This window comes from Barbus barbus (genome assembly GCF_936440315.1).
Source record: "Barbus barbus genome assembly, chromosome: 20".
NCBI lineage: Eukaryota > Metazoa > Chordata > Actinopteri > Cypriniformes > Cyprinidae > Barbus > Barbus barbus.
Genome location: NC_136748.1, coordinates 7,802,673 through 7,821,224, shown reverse-complemented (window position 1 = coordinate 7,821,224; position 18,552 = coordinate 7,802,673). Strand labels below are relative to the sequence as shown.

The following is an 18,552-nucleotide window of genomic DNA, read 5'->3' as shown; positions in this document are numbered from 1 at the left end:
TAATGAGCCTACCAAGGAAATATTCGTCTTTAATATGCGGGAATTAAACAGCAACCTCAAGAGCTTTGATAAAAGCAAACACATCTTAATGCACAAGGAGAAGAAATGTAGACTCGACTAGCTCTCCATTCGTTTCCCGATTCAGCACCCCATTTGGAGAGAGTGAGGGTGCCGGAGTGAAAGCAGAATCAACAGAAAACAGGATATTTTCAGCCTAAATCATGATTGCGCGGATACTCTACTTTTTTCTTTGGTCTGCGGCATTTCTACCCGAGCTGCAGTGCGCTTCTCAGAGAACCGCGAACGCACTTGCTACTTTTCCCACGTCCGCGTTCATCAACGGCACCGACAGAAAGGACTCCAACCAGACCTCCACCTCTCGGATCAAAAGGAAGACGCTCTCGGTGGATTTCGCCGTCCCGTCGCTGTTGCGTTACTACTTGGCTCTGTTTATAAAACGCCCGCTTAACGGAGACTGTCTGTCGTTTAACGGATGTTACACGGTGCGCGCCAACTTGCTCATGCGCTGCGTTCCGTTGCAAAAAACCATCGCCGGTTTGCTTGATGTAAAGCTGGCAGCGATGAACGTCAACAGATCCAGCACTGGACAGCTCCCGTATCGACAGAAGCGGCCAGTGCCTAAAGTTTTGAATTTGGGTTTGACCACAGCCAGTCGAAAGTCCAATCAAGTTGTGGTGGAGGTGGGCGAGGAGATGGTTAAAACGGGGTGCGGAGGGCTGCACGTGTACGAGGACGCGCCGGTTGTGTTCCTGGAAATGGACCTAACGCGGATTTTGGAGTGGTGGCTGGGGGCGGAGGGAGGCCGGCTCAGGGTCCGAATCATGCCCGAGCGGAAAGCGCAGGTCCCGGGGAAAGAGGACAAGTACTCTGCTGCCATCAGAGCTTCAGACGCTCGCCTCTTCCTACACATAGCCTCGAGTGGTAAGATTTCGACATTATAGTGTTCAATTTGCAGCGTAATTATACGCAGAGCCGTTGCTCTAGAAGCTTAAAGGGTGGAAGTATTTCAGGACCCACAGGTCCAGGATGGGCACAACGGCTTAGAAATGTTATAAACTATATATATAGTCAGTTTCTTGCTTGAGCTCTGTTATAGTAAGAAATTATATTAATTTATTACACAGTTCTGTGGAACTTGATCCTTATTGGTCAATTACAATATTCTGCAGTCAGATGTTTCTTAATAATGAGCAGTGCTATGTAACTTCATCTCCATGTATTTATTTATTTGCCAAGTAGCTACGTAATAAGCCAGTCAGACGGTTTTTATTGCAATTAAAACCCTCCAAGGTGAAGTGAAACTGAGGGTAATCATCCTGCTGGGGGGTTATTTTTGTATTATCCCTTACATACAATATATACAACATGGACTCGATGGTTAGAAAAGTTTGTAGACAGCAAAAAGTTTTCCACTGTGTTTGGGTTATGAGGTTTGTCACCTCCTTTTTTGTAATATTGCAATGTTACCAGTCTTGGTAATTCATTGGCTGTTCAAAAGGGTGGCACTGCAACACCAGTAAAGACTAAACAGCATCACAGCATGCACAACAAGGGACACTTTTTGCAAAATCGCATAAGCTGACAGATGCAAAAAAACATTTGATGGCTTTCCGCACACCTCCTGTAAAATTCAAAACTGTTGACATGGAAAAAAATGAGGATTTTCTCATCCTGATTTAATTTAGTGTTAACTTCACTGCAGTGGCCACTGGAGAAGCTTTCATTAATTACTTGGCATTAGCAACTTTTTCTGATTATCACTTTTCAATGATGTTTGAACTATTTTTATCAACAAATCAGTTTACCCTCGTCCCCCAAATGATCTGGGAGAGCAGTCTGCCCCAAACATGTTCTCAGAGACTGCTCAAAACTATAAAGCGCATAGACCTCAAGAGAAAGATTTTTGCAAACACTGAATAAGTCCTGTGTAGGCTTTAAATCATGGGTTATTTTGTCCAACAGCCACTGATCATCTCAGTTGTTGTTGTGTTACTTTTAGGATGTTTTTGTGAGTCTCACAGCTTTTGCGGCTTTGATGATATTTGCTTGCACTGTACTGTACCGTATACTGTAAATAGTACTTTCTATCATCACTTTGTGGTTAGCTCAGCATAATTACCTTCTTTGAGAGACATTTTTGTGACACTCTTGACAAAATAATTTTTTTGGTGATTTTTATGTAGTTGCTTCTAGCTGGATTGAAGTTTCTGGTGCAGCCCACATATTGTGATTTGAAAGGGCTCTGAAACCCTTCATCAGTGAAAGATGCTATTCAAGGCTGGTTGATTCTTTGCTCGTTCAAAAATGTGATAAATATTCTATAGCCACCCACCATCAACCCTTTCTGTCAAATATGTCCTTTTTAAGGAGCAGTTCAATGAAATTGTGGTATTTTTTCTAGTGCTCTGCTGTTTTCCACATGAGCGCAGTGACCTTTTGTGCATTTTAAGTGGTGTATGGATAAATTATTTTTATAGACAGTCTAGATTTTTTATACCAATCATATTTTGATTATAGCAAAGATAGCTTCAGAGACTTGAGTGACTCTTGAGTTATGAAATTACAAGAACAATAATCATGCCCAAATAGAAATAAACTAGCTTTTTCTGTTATATCACAATATGTTTCAGGTTTAAAAACATGAATTGAATAAACCATCAAAAAGAGGATATTATTTAACACCCACATTAATTCAAAACATTGTGCCATAATATAATGTCATCCATGATCTTATTAGTATTCATAATATTTATAAATACAGGACGTTTCTAAACCTTTTTTTGTTTAGATGCTAAAACGTTGATGTATGCATGAGTTTATGAGTCCTTTGAGATTTTTAATGAATGAAATACATATGTGTTAATAATTATTTTAATAATAAAACATGTCTCATCATTAATTTAGCATATACACATTCCAGTTCATTTGGTGTGATTTTTAAACACATTGGCAGTGTTTCAGTTATGTTTCACACTTGTTGAGGTCTGATGATAATTATATCATCAATAGAAAGAGTGCAAATTCCTTTCATTAGTTCCAACTAGATTTCATTTATAAATAAATTTGCCATTAAAAAGGTCATTTACTTGTAAATGAGAGTCTGAGTATTGAACTTTGTCACCTGCGGCGATGCCCTCTTAGAAATTCCAGCAATTTTCAGTTCAAAATCCTTCTAACAGGGTTCGTAAAAAATATGCGCATCTCTAAAGTTAAAAGGCTATACATTGTAAATGATGTCAATGCATTTATATTGTGCACTGCAGTGTCTTTCAGTCTCCGAACATACAGAAATGTATGTGTACGACATCTGAGATCACCGTTTCCTGTTTGAGAGTAAAAGGTCTTGACCAGAAGGAAGTATGATCCGCGAAACATCAAATAATCTGTTACAAGAGTATCAAAGGCTTGTTGTCTTTTGCAGAGTGGGCAGTCTAATCCTTCAAGACACCCTGAGGCCGCTGGGACTTTCTCAACAGAGGGTCAGAAAAGTCATTAAGATTTCACTCTCTCCCCAGGTGCTTTGTGACATTGGCTGTCCTCTGCTGCTCTCAGCATTCTTCATTACAATCAAAATTTCCTCTTCACAAGCACACAATTCCATGCTCTTCAGCGTTCTTCTGGGTATTTGATAAGCATACAACAAATAGTAATATTTCAACTCAGGTTAAAATAATTTGTTACCTCGCTGACTTAAAATGTTTAGTTTAGTCAACTAAAATATTCGAAATGTCCCTTAAATTAACATTGAGTAGCTTGAAATTTCAAGTTGACTAAACTAAAAATTTTAAGTCAGGTGAGTAAATGATGACTACACCTTGACTTCTTCTTTACTCACAGTGAAATTCTCTTACTGGGTGTTCTGGATCTTGTTTTGGCCCCCTGTTGGTAAACGTATTTTAAACAGTGTGCTTTCCTCCTTTGAGTTGAGAAGATCAATAATTCACCTGCTTTGAACAGTTTATCTCTGAAACTGGAAAGTACACAGTCAGGAAAGTATTATCTAATCTGTTTCAACAATGTTTATGTCTGTGATTTTTTTGGAGGGTAGAATACTTTCTCCATTTCCAGTTTAATGTGCAGAGACAACTATAAGTAAGCCATTCTCATAGACTGATTTCCCTAGAGAGTGTAAACACTGTGTTTTTGTGGCACTTTCAACATTGCTCTGTTTGTCTGTGCAGCCAGACACAGTCCATCATCCATTGGTGTGCATTTGGGGTGGAACAACTTGTCTGACTGAACAATGCACAACTTTTGGAGACTTTTTCTTTTTTTTTTGGCTGCTAGAGATGCAAAAATGACTCATCAGAAGCTTTCATCATTCTTAAGAAATGGGGAAAAAAGCTTCTGTTTTTCCAAATCAGGTGCATTTTGACAACTCAAAACTTCTGTCCCAGTCCAAAATGGCAAAATTATTACACTAAGCTGCAAATAGCTCTCATTCTGAATTTCTGTAAATCTCTAATGTCGGAATGGCCATGTCTACCCACATTTAGACATCAGTGATGCCTTTTTGTGGTGTTCAGAAGCTGAACATGCTCATGAAAAAAATGTTATGACTGTTTTTCATGATTATGATTAGGCATCAGGGACTTTATGCTCGTTTAAAAAAAAAAAAATGTCACAGTATACAGTGCAGTAGTAGCAGCTCAACACCACATTTTGGCTTCAGCCTTATTTTGGCCAGTATTTCAGAGGCTGCCTTGACTCTTGTGCATCATGAATGGCTTAGGACATGTGTTCCAGGATTTGTTTGAGAAACATAAGCCTATTACCTCTGCATATGAAAGACTTACAGAGGAAATGGTTCCTTGATGAAAACAATCAGGAGAATGCAATTTTTGTCAGTGTGTTTTTATTTCCCTCAATGTCAACATCAATTGAGCTAGCAGTGTTAATTATGCAGATTACAGCAAAACAGCAATTTAGGGAGATTAGCATATTCACTTTGTGAATATGTAGCTGTAAGGTTATATATTTGAGTCTTTGTTTTTGAGATTGTCAAATTGTGTTTTTTGAGGACTTCTTTCTTACGCTTTAGCCAACATTTTGTCACTCAGACCTGCTCCAAAATTAGATTTATATTCATCATCATCAAAATAACATACTTGAAAATCACAGATTTTAATGTCTCAGACATTTTGGTGCATCTTCATGCACACCTGCTCACCCACACAGATGTAATGCAGATTTGGCTTTGAAGCATGGTTAGTGTTCTCACAGGATCCTTACTCACATTATATGTTGTTTTTGGATTTAGTTGAAGTTCTTTCACAAGGTTTCTTGAAACCTGATGTTGCATGCAGAAAGCCTTTGGTTTATGGTTTAAATGGAGTCGCTGAAATCCAGTTCAATCAAAGGCTTTACGTTTGGAGGCGTACGTGTGTCTAGAGTGCCGTCTCACCGCCTTGATGTAAGATCTCGAGGCGCGTGGAGCATCCAGGCATCCTCTAATGAGAGGATAGTGCATGGAAGTAAGTGAGAATCAATTGGCTCTTGAGTTTAAGCTTGTATCAATCAGACACTCATGGGAAAATCAATACGGAGTCAAATGGCACATGAGTTCATTATTAATGTATTTTTATAATCAATGAATTGGTGGCACATCTGTTTACAAAAAAGGACATTGTTTTAGCTTTACTCTCTCATTCAGTCAATGCATCAATGTGGTTCAATATGGTAAATCCACAAAGCTTACTCTTTATCCATTTTGGGTATGACACCAGATTTAAGAGTGTATATTCATGCAACACTCAAAAAATATTTAGGCCCAAATTTAAGATTTATGTATTTTATTCATTTCGATGAAACTGTTTTTTTTTTTTTTTTTTTTTTACATAAACTAATAAACTTAATGTTATGCATATTTGTCAGTCATACATAAATGAAACGGGTATGATTTCTGTAACAGATTTATATATTTATCATATTTATATAACTTTATATATATATATATATATAGAGAGAGAGAGAGAGAGAGAGAGAGAGAGAGAGATTAATACCTGTTAACTGAATATTTATTGCCTAAATATTGCCTTTTAAATTTTAACTCATACCTTTTAACTATTTATTAGTTTGCACAGTTAACAAATTTATGCTGATTCTAAGCAATTCAAAAAAATGCATTTTGAAAATGTGATGATTTAAATCAAATAAAATAGATACATAGTTAATAATAAACGATTCCCTGATTTTTTGAGGGCATAAAATGGTGTAATTGATGTAATCTAAATGGATGGGAATTTTATATGCAATTCAAATACATCAATCTTAAATTTAGGCCTTTTTTGAGAGAAGACTGAAAAAGACAGACTGTCTGATACTTTGAATAAGTGAAATTAGCAAAAAGAAATGTGACTTTTGACTTAAAATGAAATGTAAGATGGTGTTAGGGAATTGATTTGATGTCAAGGGGATTGACATATAAACTGTAAATATATTCAGATATCTGCCAACCAATGCCTGGGCTTATCTTAAAAACACTGTCAAGTGCTGACACTGACATGAAATTGATCTTGAAATTCTTGAAAGTCCAAAGTACGTGGAACAGTATTAGAGTGTCAAGGACACAATGGCAGTATTATAAACCTTTTCTAACCTAATTTGAATTAAAAATAGGTTTGTCCACAACAAAAGTGTGCAGAGATGAATTATGGATGAGGATCTCAGGCACGTCCCAAGGCTACCAAAGAAAGTTGCATACCAGCCCCTGCAGCACTTTAGTGCAAGTTGGTTTAATGGAACCCAAGTTGCCATTTGGCGCAAACAGTGCAAGATGATCGCTAATGCCCACAGCTACCGTTCTCACTCATTTGATTTCACACACCATACTTGTGAGCACTCAACAGAAGTGTGACTAGGTTCTCTCAACTTGAAGAAACGCACGTTTTGCATGACTGCACTTACTCAGTAAACGCTTTTTATTTTTTCTTCTGATGTTTACGTTCTTTTTACTGACCAAATTCCCATTCGGTTCTCAAGAGGAACATTGAGTCAGTGTAAAAAATTCAGTTATAGTTGCTTTCAATTTAAAGAGATCCATCTTTGAAGGACTTTAATGTTTGGTTCAGCTAGCCATGCAGATAGATCAAAATCAATGCATCTTAATGAGCCCTTTTAACCTGCCACCATCTATCTCCAATGCTAATGTGCACTGGTTCACTCTCAAGGGCCATCTGTAAATGGCCTCCACTGATGGCAAAATGTATATAGCTTCAGCATGGATGGGCAATGGAACTTCTGGGGTTTCAACTTCACCATACTGGACAGAGCATGAAGGCATGAAAACAAGTTAGCGTTTTAGCACTTCCAGGGTCTGTTGTCCCAAAGCCAATTGAGTTTTGGTTAAATGTCTGAAATAAGGTCTGTGGTTAACACAAGCTCAAGATATTTTCATGTTTTATTCTACATCATAGAATACATCAGTAATACCCCGTTGTGATTATTAAAATGCATGTACTTGTTTTTTTAATGGGCTAACAAGTGGCTAAATGTGACATTAAACATCATTATGGTGAACATGTAAACTCATCTACTTACTAATTCACGTTTATAGCCTCTTGGTGTTTATAATCAAACACTCTAACTCAAACTTTCAGGGACAGTGTTTTTTATTTTTTTATAATGACTGAAAGAGTTGTTGGAAGCTTAGTAATGCAACACTGAAGTCATGTGACTGTGATGTAGTTTTGTTTATGGCCTATTATTAACTTCTGATCATTCTGTACCTTGTGTAGGCTGCAAAATTAATAAAAGCTGTGTTCATTTGTGAAGATTATTGTCACTTTAGTTTTGGGTTCAACTCTCATCATTAGCTAACTATTAACTATGACTTTTGAAGGGGTGTCCTCGACTAAGAATCACTTCTTAGAATACTATGAAGTATGTTGCATGCCTTATTCTGTGTAAGAAGCCACATCATCTCACAGAAAGATTTATTTCAAACACTCTGCTGACGTTATGAAGTAAGTTTGGAGTAAAAACGTGTTATTAAATGTGGTATTTCTACATGCTTTCAGAGCAGCATTTACTGCAAGGAGCCGTAGTTCACTGAGAGGCTACGCAAACAGCTGTCATTTTTGAGAACGATTTCTTCGATTTTATAAATCGCACAATAATATTGTCTACGATTTTTTTTGCATAACCTATCAGTGAACTACGGCTCTGTGTAGTAAATGCTGCTCCATCTGAAAGCACATGATGGAGATTTACTACTGATTACAGAACCGGCTTTACTGACAAAATGTGCATCACATTCGATTTAATCATGCAGCCCTACTTTGTAGCGTGCATGTGGCCAGTAAATAAAAGTTTTATAAACATTAGAAAGCACACAAAAAGCACACCATTTAAAATCACTAAAAAGTTGTCCCTTGTCTTATTCGTGTAATCTCATAAAGTTTTTTTATAGGATTCGCAAGCTTGCTCTGGACAAAAATAAACCATTTCATTTTCTCCAGAACGCAAACACATAGTTTGCCAGATCTGTATTGCCAACATGATAGTGAATAGATAACATCTTGAGTTTTTCGGCACCTATGTTCACAGCATCCAAAAATCAAATTAGGCCTTAGAAACATTTTGAAATGTTATACCCTACCTGTGAAAAAAATCTAGTCTTTCACTCTGCCTGTGTATATTTGAGTCTTGTTAAAGATTTAAATCCTCGCCGCTCTTCTGTCAGTCACGGATCATGGAAAGTGAAACTTAAATCTGTCACAAGGGTGGTTGGATTTATTCCTACCTGGTCTCATGGCATAAACGTACCTGGGGGCACGTTTTAGCGAGATGTGAAAACTCTCTGATGCCTTTTATTCCTTTTCACATGTAATGTTTGCACAATTACTTGAAGAATATCATGTTATGACTTCAAAACAATATTAATATGCTGGGAGATTTGAAAAGTGATGCTTTTGAACGTTAGCATCACACATATCCAGACGGTAGGTTTGTTCGGTTGCTCACGGAGTATGGGAACGTACTTGAGAGGTGAGGAGCTCCGGTTCGAATCCCGTGTAACTATGGTCTGACAAAACAGTTTAAATCTACATATAAGAAAGTACAAATAGCATGGTTGCATCAACAAATGCACTTTTATATCAGTTTTGCATTTGTCAACACTATCGGGTAGGTTTAGGGTTGAGTGTAAGGCACATTTCCAACACGATAGAGCATTATTTTTTAGCGACAGACCCTGGATATTTGAATTCTGAACCGCCGCAGTACGTATCTGAAGCAGCGTAATAAAAACACAGCAATACGTATTGAACCCGTGTTTTAGCGCCCCTCAGTGGACATTTCTCTTTGAAACTGCAGCGAAACGTGCAGTAAGGTACATAAAAACGGTCTCGCCAAAAAGTGCCCCCAGATACATTTATGCCATGAGACCTGGTTGATTTATTCACGCTTATTAAAATATTTATTAAAAGCTTCTTTCATTTCACATTCTTATTTGCATTATCAAAGCAGGCTGTATATTAACTTATTGGAAGAAAACTGGTAGTTGAAATCAAACACTGAGCACCCCCATATAGCCAAAATGGCATGATCCTCATTTCGTAACACCTCTGCGAATATTTGGCTGTGGGACTGGTAGTCGAATCAGGCTCCTCCTATCGAAGCATCACATCTTCGACTATTCGGGGTCACCCCTAGACTTTTGAGCCAATAAACTCCTACCCTGATAGCACACATACATCTCCGAGATGTCTATTTGATGTCTGCAAGACGTATTATTTAGGGTGTTTGCTCATCTGCAATACGTCTATAGGACGTTTCCTTTTAGATGTCAAATAGACATCTATTAGATGTCTTTAAGATGTTTATGATTTAGAATGTATGTAAAACTGACATCTGAAAGACATCTGCCAGACGTTTGTAGACAGCAGATGCTTTCCAGATCAAGAGATCTTTAATAGACATCTTGCAGACATACGTGTGCTATCTGGGTAATTTGCTGTTTATTAATCGTTAGTAAGGTAGTTGTTAAGTTTAGGTATCGGGTTGGATTGAGGGATATAAAATACGATCACGCAGAATAAGCCATTAATATGTGCTTTATAAGTACTTGCAAGTATGCTAGTAATAGGCATGCTAATAAGCAACTTGCTAATAGTGAAAATTGGTTCCTAAACTTGTGATACCATTATAATTATAAACAACATGTGTTAGAAAAATAATGCAATATGCAATATTCCAAAGTCAATGAAAGATTCCTATTAGTTCTTATCAAAAGAACCGAGATGATGTTAACTTCTGAGATGGCCTACAAAAATGCATCATTACTACATTGTATTAGAGAACCTTGCTACTACTGACCACATACAAGATAATTACAAGTAACAGATGTCTGAATGAAGATTGAAACATTTCATTATTGTAATTAATAGAAGATAATATAATTCATGATTAGTTGTTTTGAGAATTATTACAAGGCATCTTTGGTGACTTCAAATGGTTTCAGCGTTTCATGGGGTTTAGAGAAAGAAAGCTGGATTTGGCATTGTTCTTGTACTCAATGGCTAATGCATACTCACATTCCCTAATCCTCTAGTTATAAATGTTGCATATATTCCCCCAAACCCATGAGTTTTTGATTAATTGCTTTGTGCATGAGTTGCATTGACATCTTTGTTCAGCTTAAAACCAAATAAGAAAAGGCATACTGAGTTGAATCTTCTTGTGCTTGCTCTTTGATTTTTTCTATTAAGCAACTACCTGAGAGAACGTGTGTGTACATGTGTGCAGAAGAACATACCGTTTGATGCGGCAAGGTGATTTTAGAGCCTCTAGTGCAATGTTGCTGCATTATAAGTAGGTATCAGCACACTTCTCATTGGAATGCAGAGTACAAACAAGTATCACTCATGACCTCACTGACTAATACTGTGCTCTTACATAAGGACAAGGTGATTATGTGCATGTGTTATACTTCCTATATGCATCACATTAGGCATGCCCAGTTTTTAGGCAAGTTTTGTTATGTTATTATTTTAATATTATTTAGTAATTTAGCAGACGCTTTTATCCAAAGCGACTTACAAATGAGGACAACAGAAGCAATCAATTGTAGTATTAAAACAACTAAAAACAGATCCAAAACTAAAAGCTAAAACTTGATAAATACTTTAATTTAAATAAAAATGACAAATGCATGCAACAAAATTTCAAAACTTAACATTTAAATGAAAAACCAACAAAAACTAAAGCTAAAAACTATTTGAAATATTAAAGAACAAAAGGTATAAGAGTACAATAATGATTTTAACATAACACTAAGCCAAACGACAAAAAAACAACAACTATATATATGTAAATGTACAATCACACACACATACATACATACATACATATACATGCACATTTATAAATTCAATATATATATATAATTTAATTTCCATTTAGTTTGTTGAAGTATTAAAATAACTTAAATTAAATAAAACTAAAACTTAATAAAATACCTATACAGACATAATAAATTCAGACATTATTTAACTAAAATTAAAATAGATAACAAATGCAAATCACGACAGTATAGTTTTTAAGTAATCCTAAGAAAAACACTGCCAAACACACATGCTAAAAATAACAACTTACCTACACATAGTAAGAAATGGTTATAAAAACTGAAACAGAAGTGAAACAAGTAGTAGAAAAGAGGAGAAATAATATCCTTTGCCGGTGTCCCAGCCCGGTGGAGTCGCACGGTAGAGTCGATAGTCTTATCACATGATGAGGCCTTCACATGACAACTGCTGTGGTAAACTAAGCTTTTTTATAACCATCTAACAAAATACTAATTGAATTTAGCTGGACACACTTTCCTTATTTTTTCACAACAAATGGCCAAGCCAGCGCCGACACTGACAAGATACGTGAGACAGAACGAGACCAAATGCAACATTATGCATGCTCTTTTAAAGGCCTCTGTTTCATAAACCAGAATTATAATTAACAAACTCCAGTGGAGGGTGGACGACATTTTTTTTTTGACAATAATAACATTCTCATAGTAACAGTAACCACTGGTGAGATGTTTTAACAATGCCACATTTAAGAATATCTTCCTCATTAATGGACAACTCGACAATTGGTAAGAAAATGGAAATAATTTATAATTGTGTCTCTACAACTGGAACGTTTTGAGATATAGACAACATAGAAATGTTAAAACATGTTAAAATCAAAGTGAATGGAATCTCACAACATAGTATGGGATACACATATATATATATATATATACATATACATATATCACAACATTCTAAGTGTATTTGATTCCGTATTGGAAATGATCATATTTATTTATAATTTCTATAATTCATTACAGTAAATTAATAATCCAGTAGAATGAGGTACCTCATCTCAAATTAATAATTCAGAAATTGATTGGTTGGATAATAAGAGATTATTTATCATTATCAGCATTCAACAAATAAATGATAATTTTGAAATAATTAGCTATTAGTGCAGAAACATATTCACATTTTAACCTTACAGTTAAAAAAAGTCTCAAAACATATATATATATATATATATATATATATATAATAATATTTTAAAACAGACTTTAAATTCTAATTGGATTAACCAGAATCTCTAGCTGTGATATGCACATACTTGTGATTTTATGATTCACATGAGTTGAATGATAAAGTGTTACTTTCTTTTTTTTAATGCAAAACATTGTGATGTTGCTTGGCAACAACTAAACTGCTTCATATTATGTTTAACAAAAACTTTCAATAACCAGTTTGGGACATGTTGTTCCATTATGTATTTTAATGGTTATTCATCGCTCTAACATGCAAATAATGTAAAATGATGCTACCCGCTGATAGCTACAGAAATAAATCCCCCTCTGTATAGCACAATCTCTTCCAGCTGACACATTTGTCTTAATATGTGTTGTCATTTATTATTATTGTTACTAATATTAATATGGACATATATGGAATGTTTATGGTAGTGATACTCAACCTTAGCCAGTTCCATTTTGTAGGAAACATTTGAAAATGCCATCTAGTATCATGATGGTATTTTATTGTATTTATTATTTTTTTATTTTTTAATGTGATTTTTGTTATTATTATTTTTTTTATGAGATTATACCACCAGCAGGCAGGCATTCCCATATCATTAAATGAAGAAAATTTCCAACAATTTCTTGAATATTCTGCAATCTTCTCCGTATGTCCACTTCAATTTCAGAGGAATTTAGCCTTGAGGTTAATTCTAATTGGTTGGTCATAGTGATGCAACTTGCAATCATACTGGAAGTTGTTATTAGAACAAACTTCAGATGAAAACTTGTTAAAGCTAAATTTTGTGAACAAAGTGAGACTTTGAGCCATTAAAGAGCTGTGTGAGATTTACATGCTATGGATGAAGTGCCAAGGGTTTACAGAACACCAGAGGCAAGACCTACTTCAGAATAAATAACATTAAACGAGATTGAAATTAGTATGTATAAAGCTTTATAACATGTTGTAAAATCATTAAAAGTTCTAAAACTCTATGTTTGACAAGTTGGGAAATTTAGAGTCTGACTGAATTGTGCAAGTTTTGAGAACATGACCAATCACGAGACAACTCCCTTTTGGTCTTTTTGTACTTTAAAATACACTATTATGTTAACAAAATTCAGTTTTAGTAGATATACACATGCAAGTAGCAAAGTAGCATGTTTATGGCTGTTCAGTAGCTAAATCCTAACATTTGTTGTTGTTGTTTTTCAAAGGAAGATCACATTGATTAAATATGTCTCACCCAAACTTATTTTTTTCAGTATGAAATATGTCAACTCAGGAAAGAAAACGTCACTTGTCAAGTGATTTCATGAAACGTCGAGCCAACTTAAAATTTTAAGGCAACCAGCTTCAGCAGATTTTTGAGTTTTCTCAACTTGTTGTTAAGTTTCTACAACAAAAAGTTGAGAATCTCCTACAAAAATAGACAATAAAGTTAAAAAAATAAAAAAAATAAATAAGTTGAGAGAACTAAAACATCGCTCAACTTCTCTCAAAAAATAAATAAATAAATAAATAAGTTGAGAGAACTAAACAATCTCTCAACTTCTACAGTGAAACAAAATGTCCAATCTGCTCATTTCTGCTGACTAATTTTTATTTTTTTTATTTTTTTTACAGTGCTGTATGTTGGTTCACCAAGAGGGTTACAATGAGAATTGTAAAAAAATAAAATGCATATAAAAAAAAAAACACACACTACAATTGCAAACACGGAAGCAAGTTCAGTAACTTGGAAGATGATGCAACATTTTCAGTTTCTGAATTTCAGCCTTCAAGACTTTTAGAGAAAGAGGAGATGAGACCAGCGCTTTGATGTGTGCTGTTTTATAAAGCAAATAAGCAAAATGACTGCTTCAGGACTCTTTACACAACATTAATTGTTGATTGACCCAATAATATCTATAAATGAATAATGTATGAATGTTAGATTAGGCTGTATAAAATTTAAATCCTAAACCTGGCTCTAAACAAAACCTGGCAAACTGATCTGAGGCAACTGACAGTGTCGAATTTCAGGATTTAACTTAGCCTAAACTCACAGCTTCGATTAAATTATAAAAACCATGTACACATTAGAAAAGAAAAAGAAAAAACATCAGTTAACATCTCAACTAAATGGTTGTATTCAAGTCAAATATATGATGTTAATTATATAACTTCACTGGATCCAATTAAATACATTGATTTATTCTAGTTTGAAAACAATTTTTATGCATTAAATCAGAACGAAGTAGTTATTTTGATATAACAGCTGCAAGTTACCACTTTTTACAGCGTATATGTCAAAAAGTAAAGGTAATGTATGTTAAAGCATCACAACCGATGCAAACTCAAATCTAGCCTGCAACCAAACCAGACCGTCAGGCACAGGTTGAGAAGTAGACCTCTAGATGTTAGAAACAGTCATGCTTAAACTCATTTCTGTGTGACGGACATGTTGAGTGGGTATCTTTCTTGACAACTTCTGAGTCAGCTCAACCCTCGAATGAGAGGAAGAGCAAGGAGTTGTGAGATGTGAAGAGAAGAGACAGAAAGATAAAGAATTAGTGCTGATTTAAGGCGAATCTGCGGGGAAATGACATCCACCACAAGATATCAACTGCCGGTGCAATTCTAATCCAGAAGAGATACGAGTCAGATTCTGAATGGGAATGGAACAAGCTGTTATTTCATATCTGTTTGGCTTCGGTTATTGCTGAGATGCATGTGTAAGTAATTGATTTGTATGCTTGGAGTGGGCCAAGTGGCTTCTTTTAGCGTACAGCATTACAGCCAAGTTCAGGATGTAGTGCACATGACGCCAAAGGATTACGCACTGATTTGCCTTGCTTCTTAGCCTGTATTTTTTCTCTTTTTTTCTTTTTTACAGTTGGAATTTTCTTATTGTCTTGACAGGCGTTAGAAAATAAGATCCTTTTGTCAGGCTCTTATATTTATTTGTCAGTTTGCGTGTTTGTGCGTATGCATGTAAAATTTCAGCTCATAATTTACTCTGCAAAATTAGTTCACCCAAAAATGAAACTTCCTTCATAATGTACTCACCCTTATGTCACTCCAAAATCAATAACAAGCTTCAATTTAATTACTCTAAAAATATTGTATGGTATAATCATTCAATAAAAATGAATTGCATTTTCTTTATACCTTGAATGAATGCTGTACACGTCTACTAAATCTACTAAAAAAATGTTAGGTACAGTGCACAGCTGTGTTGATCTTCATAACTGAGGCCGATGTGATGCATATCCAGCAATATGGTACGTTAAAGATACATATGAAGCAGCTATCGATGCAATGTGATATGATTCACCCCTATTACAATGCAGCGCAATCCACTTTCGATTTGATTCAACACAATGTGATTCAATGCAATACGAGGTAATAAAAAAAAAAAATCACAAATCACAAATTATTGATTACGTTCTAAATAATAAAAGTAAAATGCATCTACTAAATAATTATATATAAATAAATAGTTTTTTACATTGCAAATATGTAAGAAGCAATGCATCACAATACAAATGCCAGCTTGTATTTAATGCACTTTTTTTTTAATCGATGCATTGCGTTGTTAACATTTATGCAGATGCACTGATGCAAATTGATCTTACCATTCCTAGTATTTATAGCTATAACTATAGAAATTATTATTATTATTTAGTATAAGTACAGTGTAAAACTTGTAAAAATGTATCATATGAATAGTTTAAATGTTAGTAGATACTGTAGTAGTTACGTACTACTATGTACTAATATTAAATAACATGATATAGGTAAAAATAATAAAAATATGCTTTTAATCAGTCATAACCCTGAACTAACCTAACTTGCATTTTTTTTATATTTGATCTATCTATCTATCTATCTATCTATCTATCTATCTATCTATCTATCTATCTATCTATCTATCTATCTATCTATCTATTGTGGCGGGCTGAAGAATCACACGACAGGTTGCTGTGCAAATAAGACCCCGGAGGGTGTGTTTATTAAATCAATAAAGTGAGGTGAAGGTGCCAACGTGTCCGTGCTGATTCTTCCGTGGTGCGTGATCCTCTTCGCCGGCCGGCTGCGTGCAGTGGGTTCGGTGTCCAGTGCTCGTGTGGCGGGCTGATCGGTCAACTGCTCTCTGGAAAACACAGAAACACATTAGGTGGCTGCCTTCTGGAGTCGTTGCTCACCGAGCTCTGTTGTGTCCCAGCTTTTGTAGCCCTCTCCTGATTAGCGTCAGCTGGGTCCGATCAGCCCGCGGTGATTGCGTGCAGGTGATTCTTCTCTGTTTCCAGGGCGACGCTGATAGGTGCCTGGGACACGTCTCACACTCCCCCCCCCTAAGCGTCGTCCTGGTCCCCCGAGCGAGGGGGGAGGTGAGGGCTGGAGGAGGGAAAGACCCTGACAGACCTGCGAAAGCTGCCCACAGGCGGGAGAGACCGTCCGCGTTGGCGTTGGCGGCTCCTGCCCGATGTCGCACGTCAAAGTGGAAGTCCTGGAGCGCCAGGAACCATCGGGTCACGCGAGCGTTGGTGTCCTTCGCTCGGGCCATCCACTGTAGCGGGGCATGATCGGTGATAAGCGTGAACTTACGGCCCAGGAGGTAGTATTTCAGCTCCAGGACTGCCCACTTGACGGCCAACGCCTCCTTCTCTACCGCGGCATACCGTTGTTCAGTGGTGGACAGCTTCCGGCTGATGTAGACCACCGGGTGTTCCTCACCGTCCTGCACCTGGGACAACACGGCTCCCAACCCGGTGTCGGATGTGTCCGTCTGCAACAAGAAGGGACAGTTAAAGTCAGGAGCACGCAGTACAGGCTCAGAGGTGAGCGCTGCCTTCACCCTGTTGAACGCTTCCTCCTCCTTGGGTCCCCACCTCACCTTCTCCGGCTGTCCCTTCTTGGTCAGGTCTGTCAGGGCAGTCGCTAAGGAGGAGAAGTTAGGGATAAAACATCTGTAATAACCAGCCAACCCCAAAAAGGCCCGTACCTGTTTCTTCGAGGTGGGCCTCGGTGCTGAGAGGATCGCTGCCACCTTCTTTTCCTGCGGACGGATCAAACCTCGGCCCACCTGGAATCCAAGATATTTTGCTTCAGGTAGGGCGAGGTGGCATTTCTTGGGGTTGGCGGTGAGCCCAGCCCGCCGCAGCTCAAGAAGCACCCTCAGGAGCCGCTCCAGGTGGTCCTCCCAGGTCTCCGAGTGGATGACGACATCATCGATGTAGGCGGCTGCGTACGCCTGATGGGGCCTCAGCAGGATGTCCATCATCCGCTGGAAAGTAGCTGGAGCCCCGTGCAGCCCGAAGGGGAGAACCCGGTACTGCCAGTGGCCACTGGGGGTGGAGAAGGCGGTCTTCGGCTTTGCAGTCTCTGTTAATGGTACCTGCCAGTAGCCCTTGGTGAGGTCGAGCGTCGATATGAACCGGGCTCTCCCCAGCCGCTCCAGCAGCTCGTCGACTCGCGGCATCGGGTATCCATCAAACTCTGAGACCTGGTTTAGGCGGCGGAAGTCGTTACAGAACCGGAGGGTGCCGTCCGGTTTTGGGACCATGACTATCGGACTGGACCAGGGACTGCGGGAGGGCTCGATGACACCTAACTTCAGCATCTCCTGGACCTCCTCCTCCACAGCGTGTCGCCGGGCCTCTGGGATTCTGTAGGGCCGCTGGCGCACCATAGTCCCTGGTGGTGTGCGGACGTCATGTTGGAGGACCCGTGTCCGCCCAGGGAGTGGGGAGAACACATCAGAGAACTGACCGACCAGATGTTGGAGCTCCGTCTTCTGGGCGGCTGACAGGTGGGGGCTGACGTCGACAACCACGGGAGACGCGGTGGCCAAGGCTGCCACCTGGGTTCTCGTCCCCTCCCAACGCTTCAACAGGTTGATGTGATACAGTTGAGTCTCCTTTCTCCGTCCAGGTTGGCGTACCCGATAGGTTACAGGCCCCACTTTTTCGGTGATGATGTAGGGGCCCTGCCACTTGGCTAAGAATTTGCAGGCGGCTGTGGG

General features: G+C 37.8%; 1 protein-coding gene across 1 annotated transcript in view; it reads left to right on the top strand.

Annotated features, from left to right (window-relative positions):
- Positions 1–221: 221 nt before the first annotated feature.
- Positions 222–18,552, top strand: part of LOC306886019 (ALK tyrosine kinase receptor-like) — a gene marked incomplete at both ends in the record, with an annotated part of 458,617 nt that continues 440,286 nt past the window's right edge. Inside the window, one exon of the mRNA XM_079442870.1 lies at positions 222–942. Coding sequence (XP_079298996.1) covers positions 222–942 — 721 coding nt within the window. The remainder of the gene's footprint in view (positions 943–18,552) is intronic.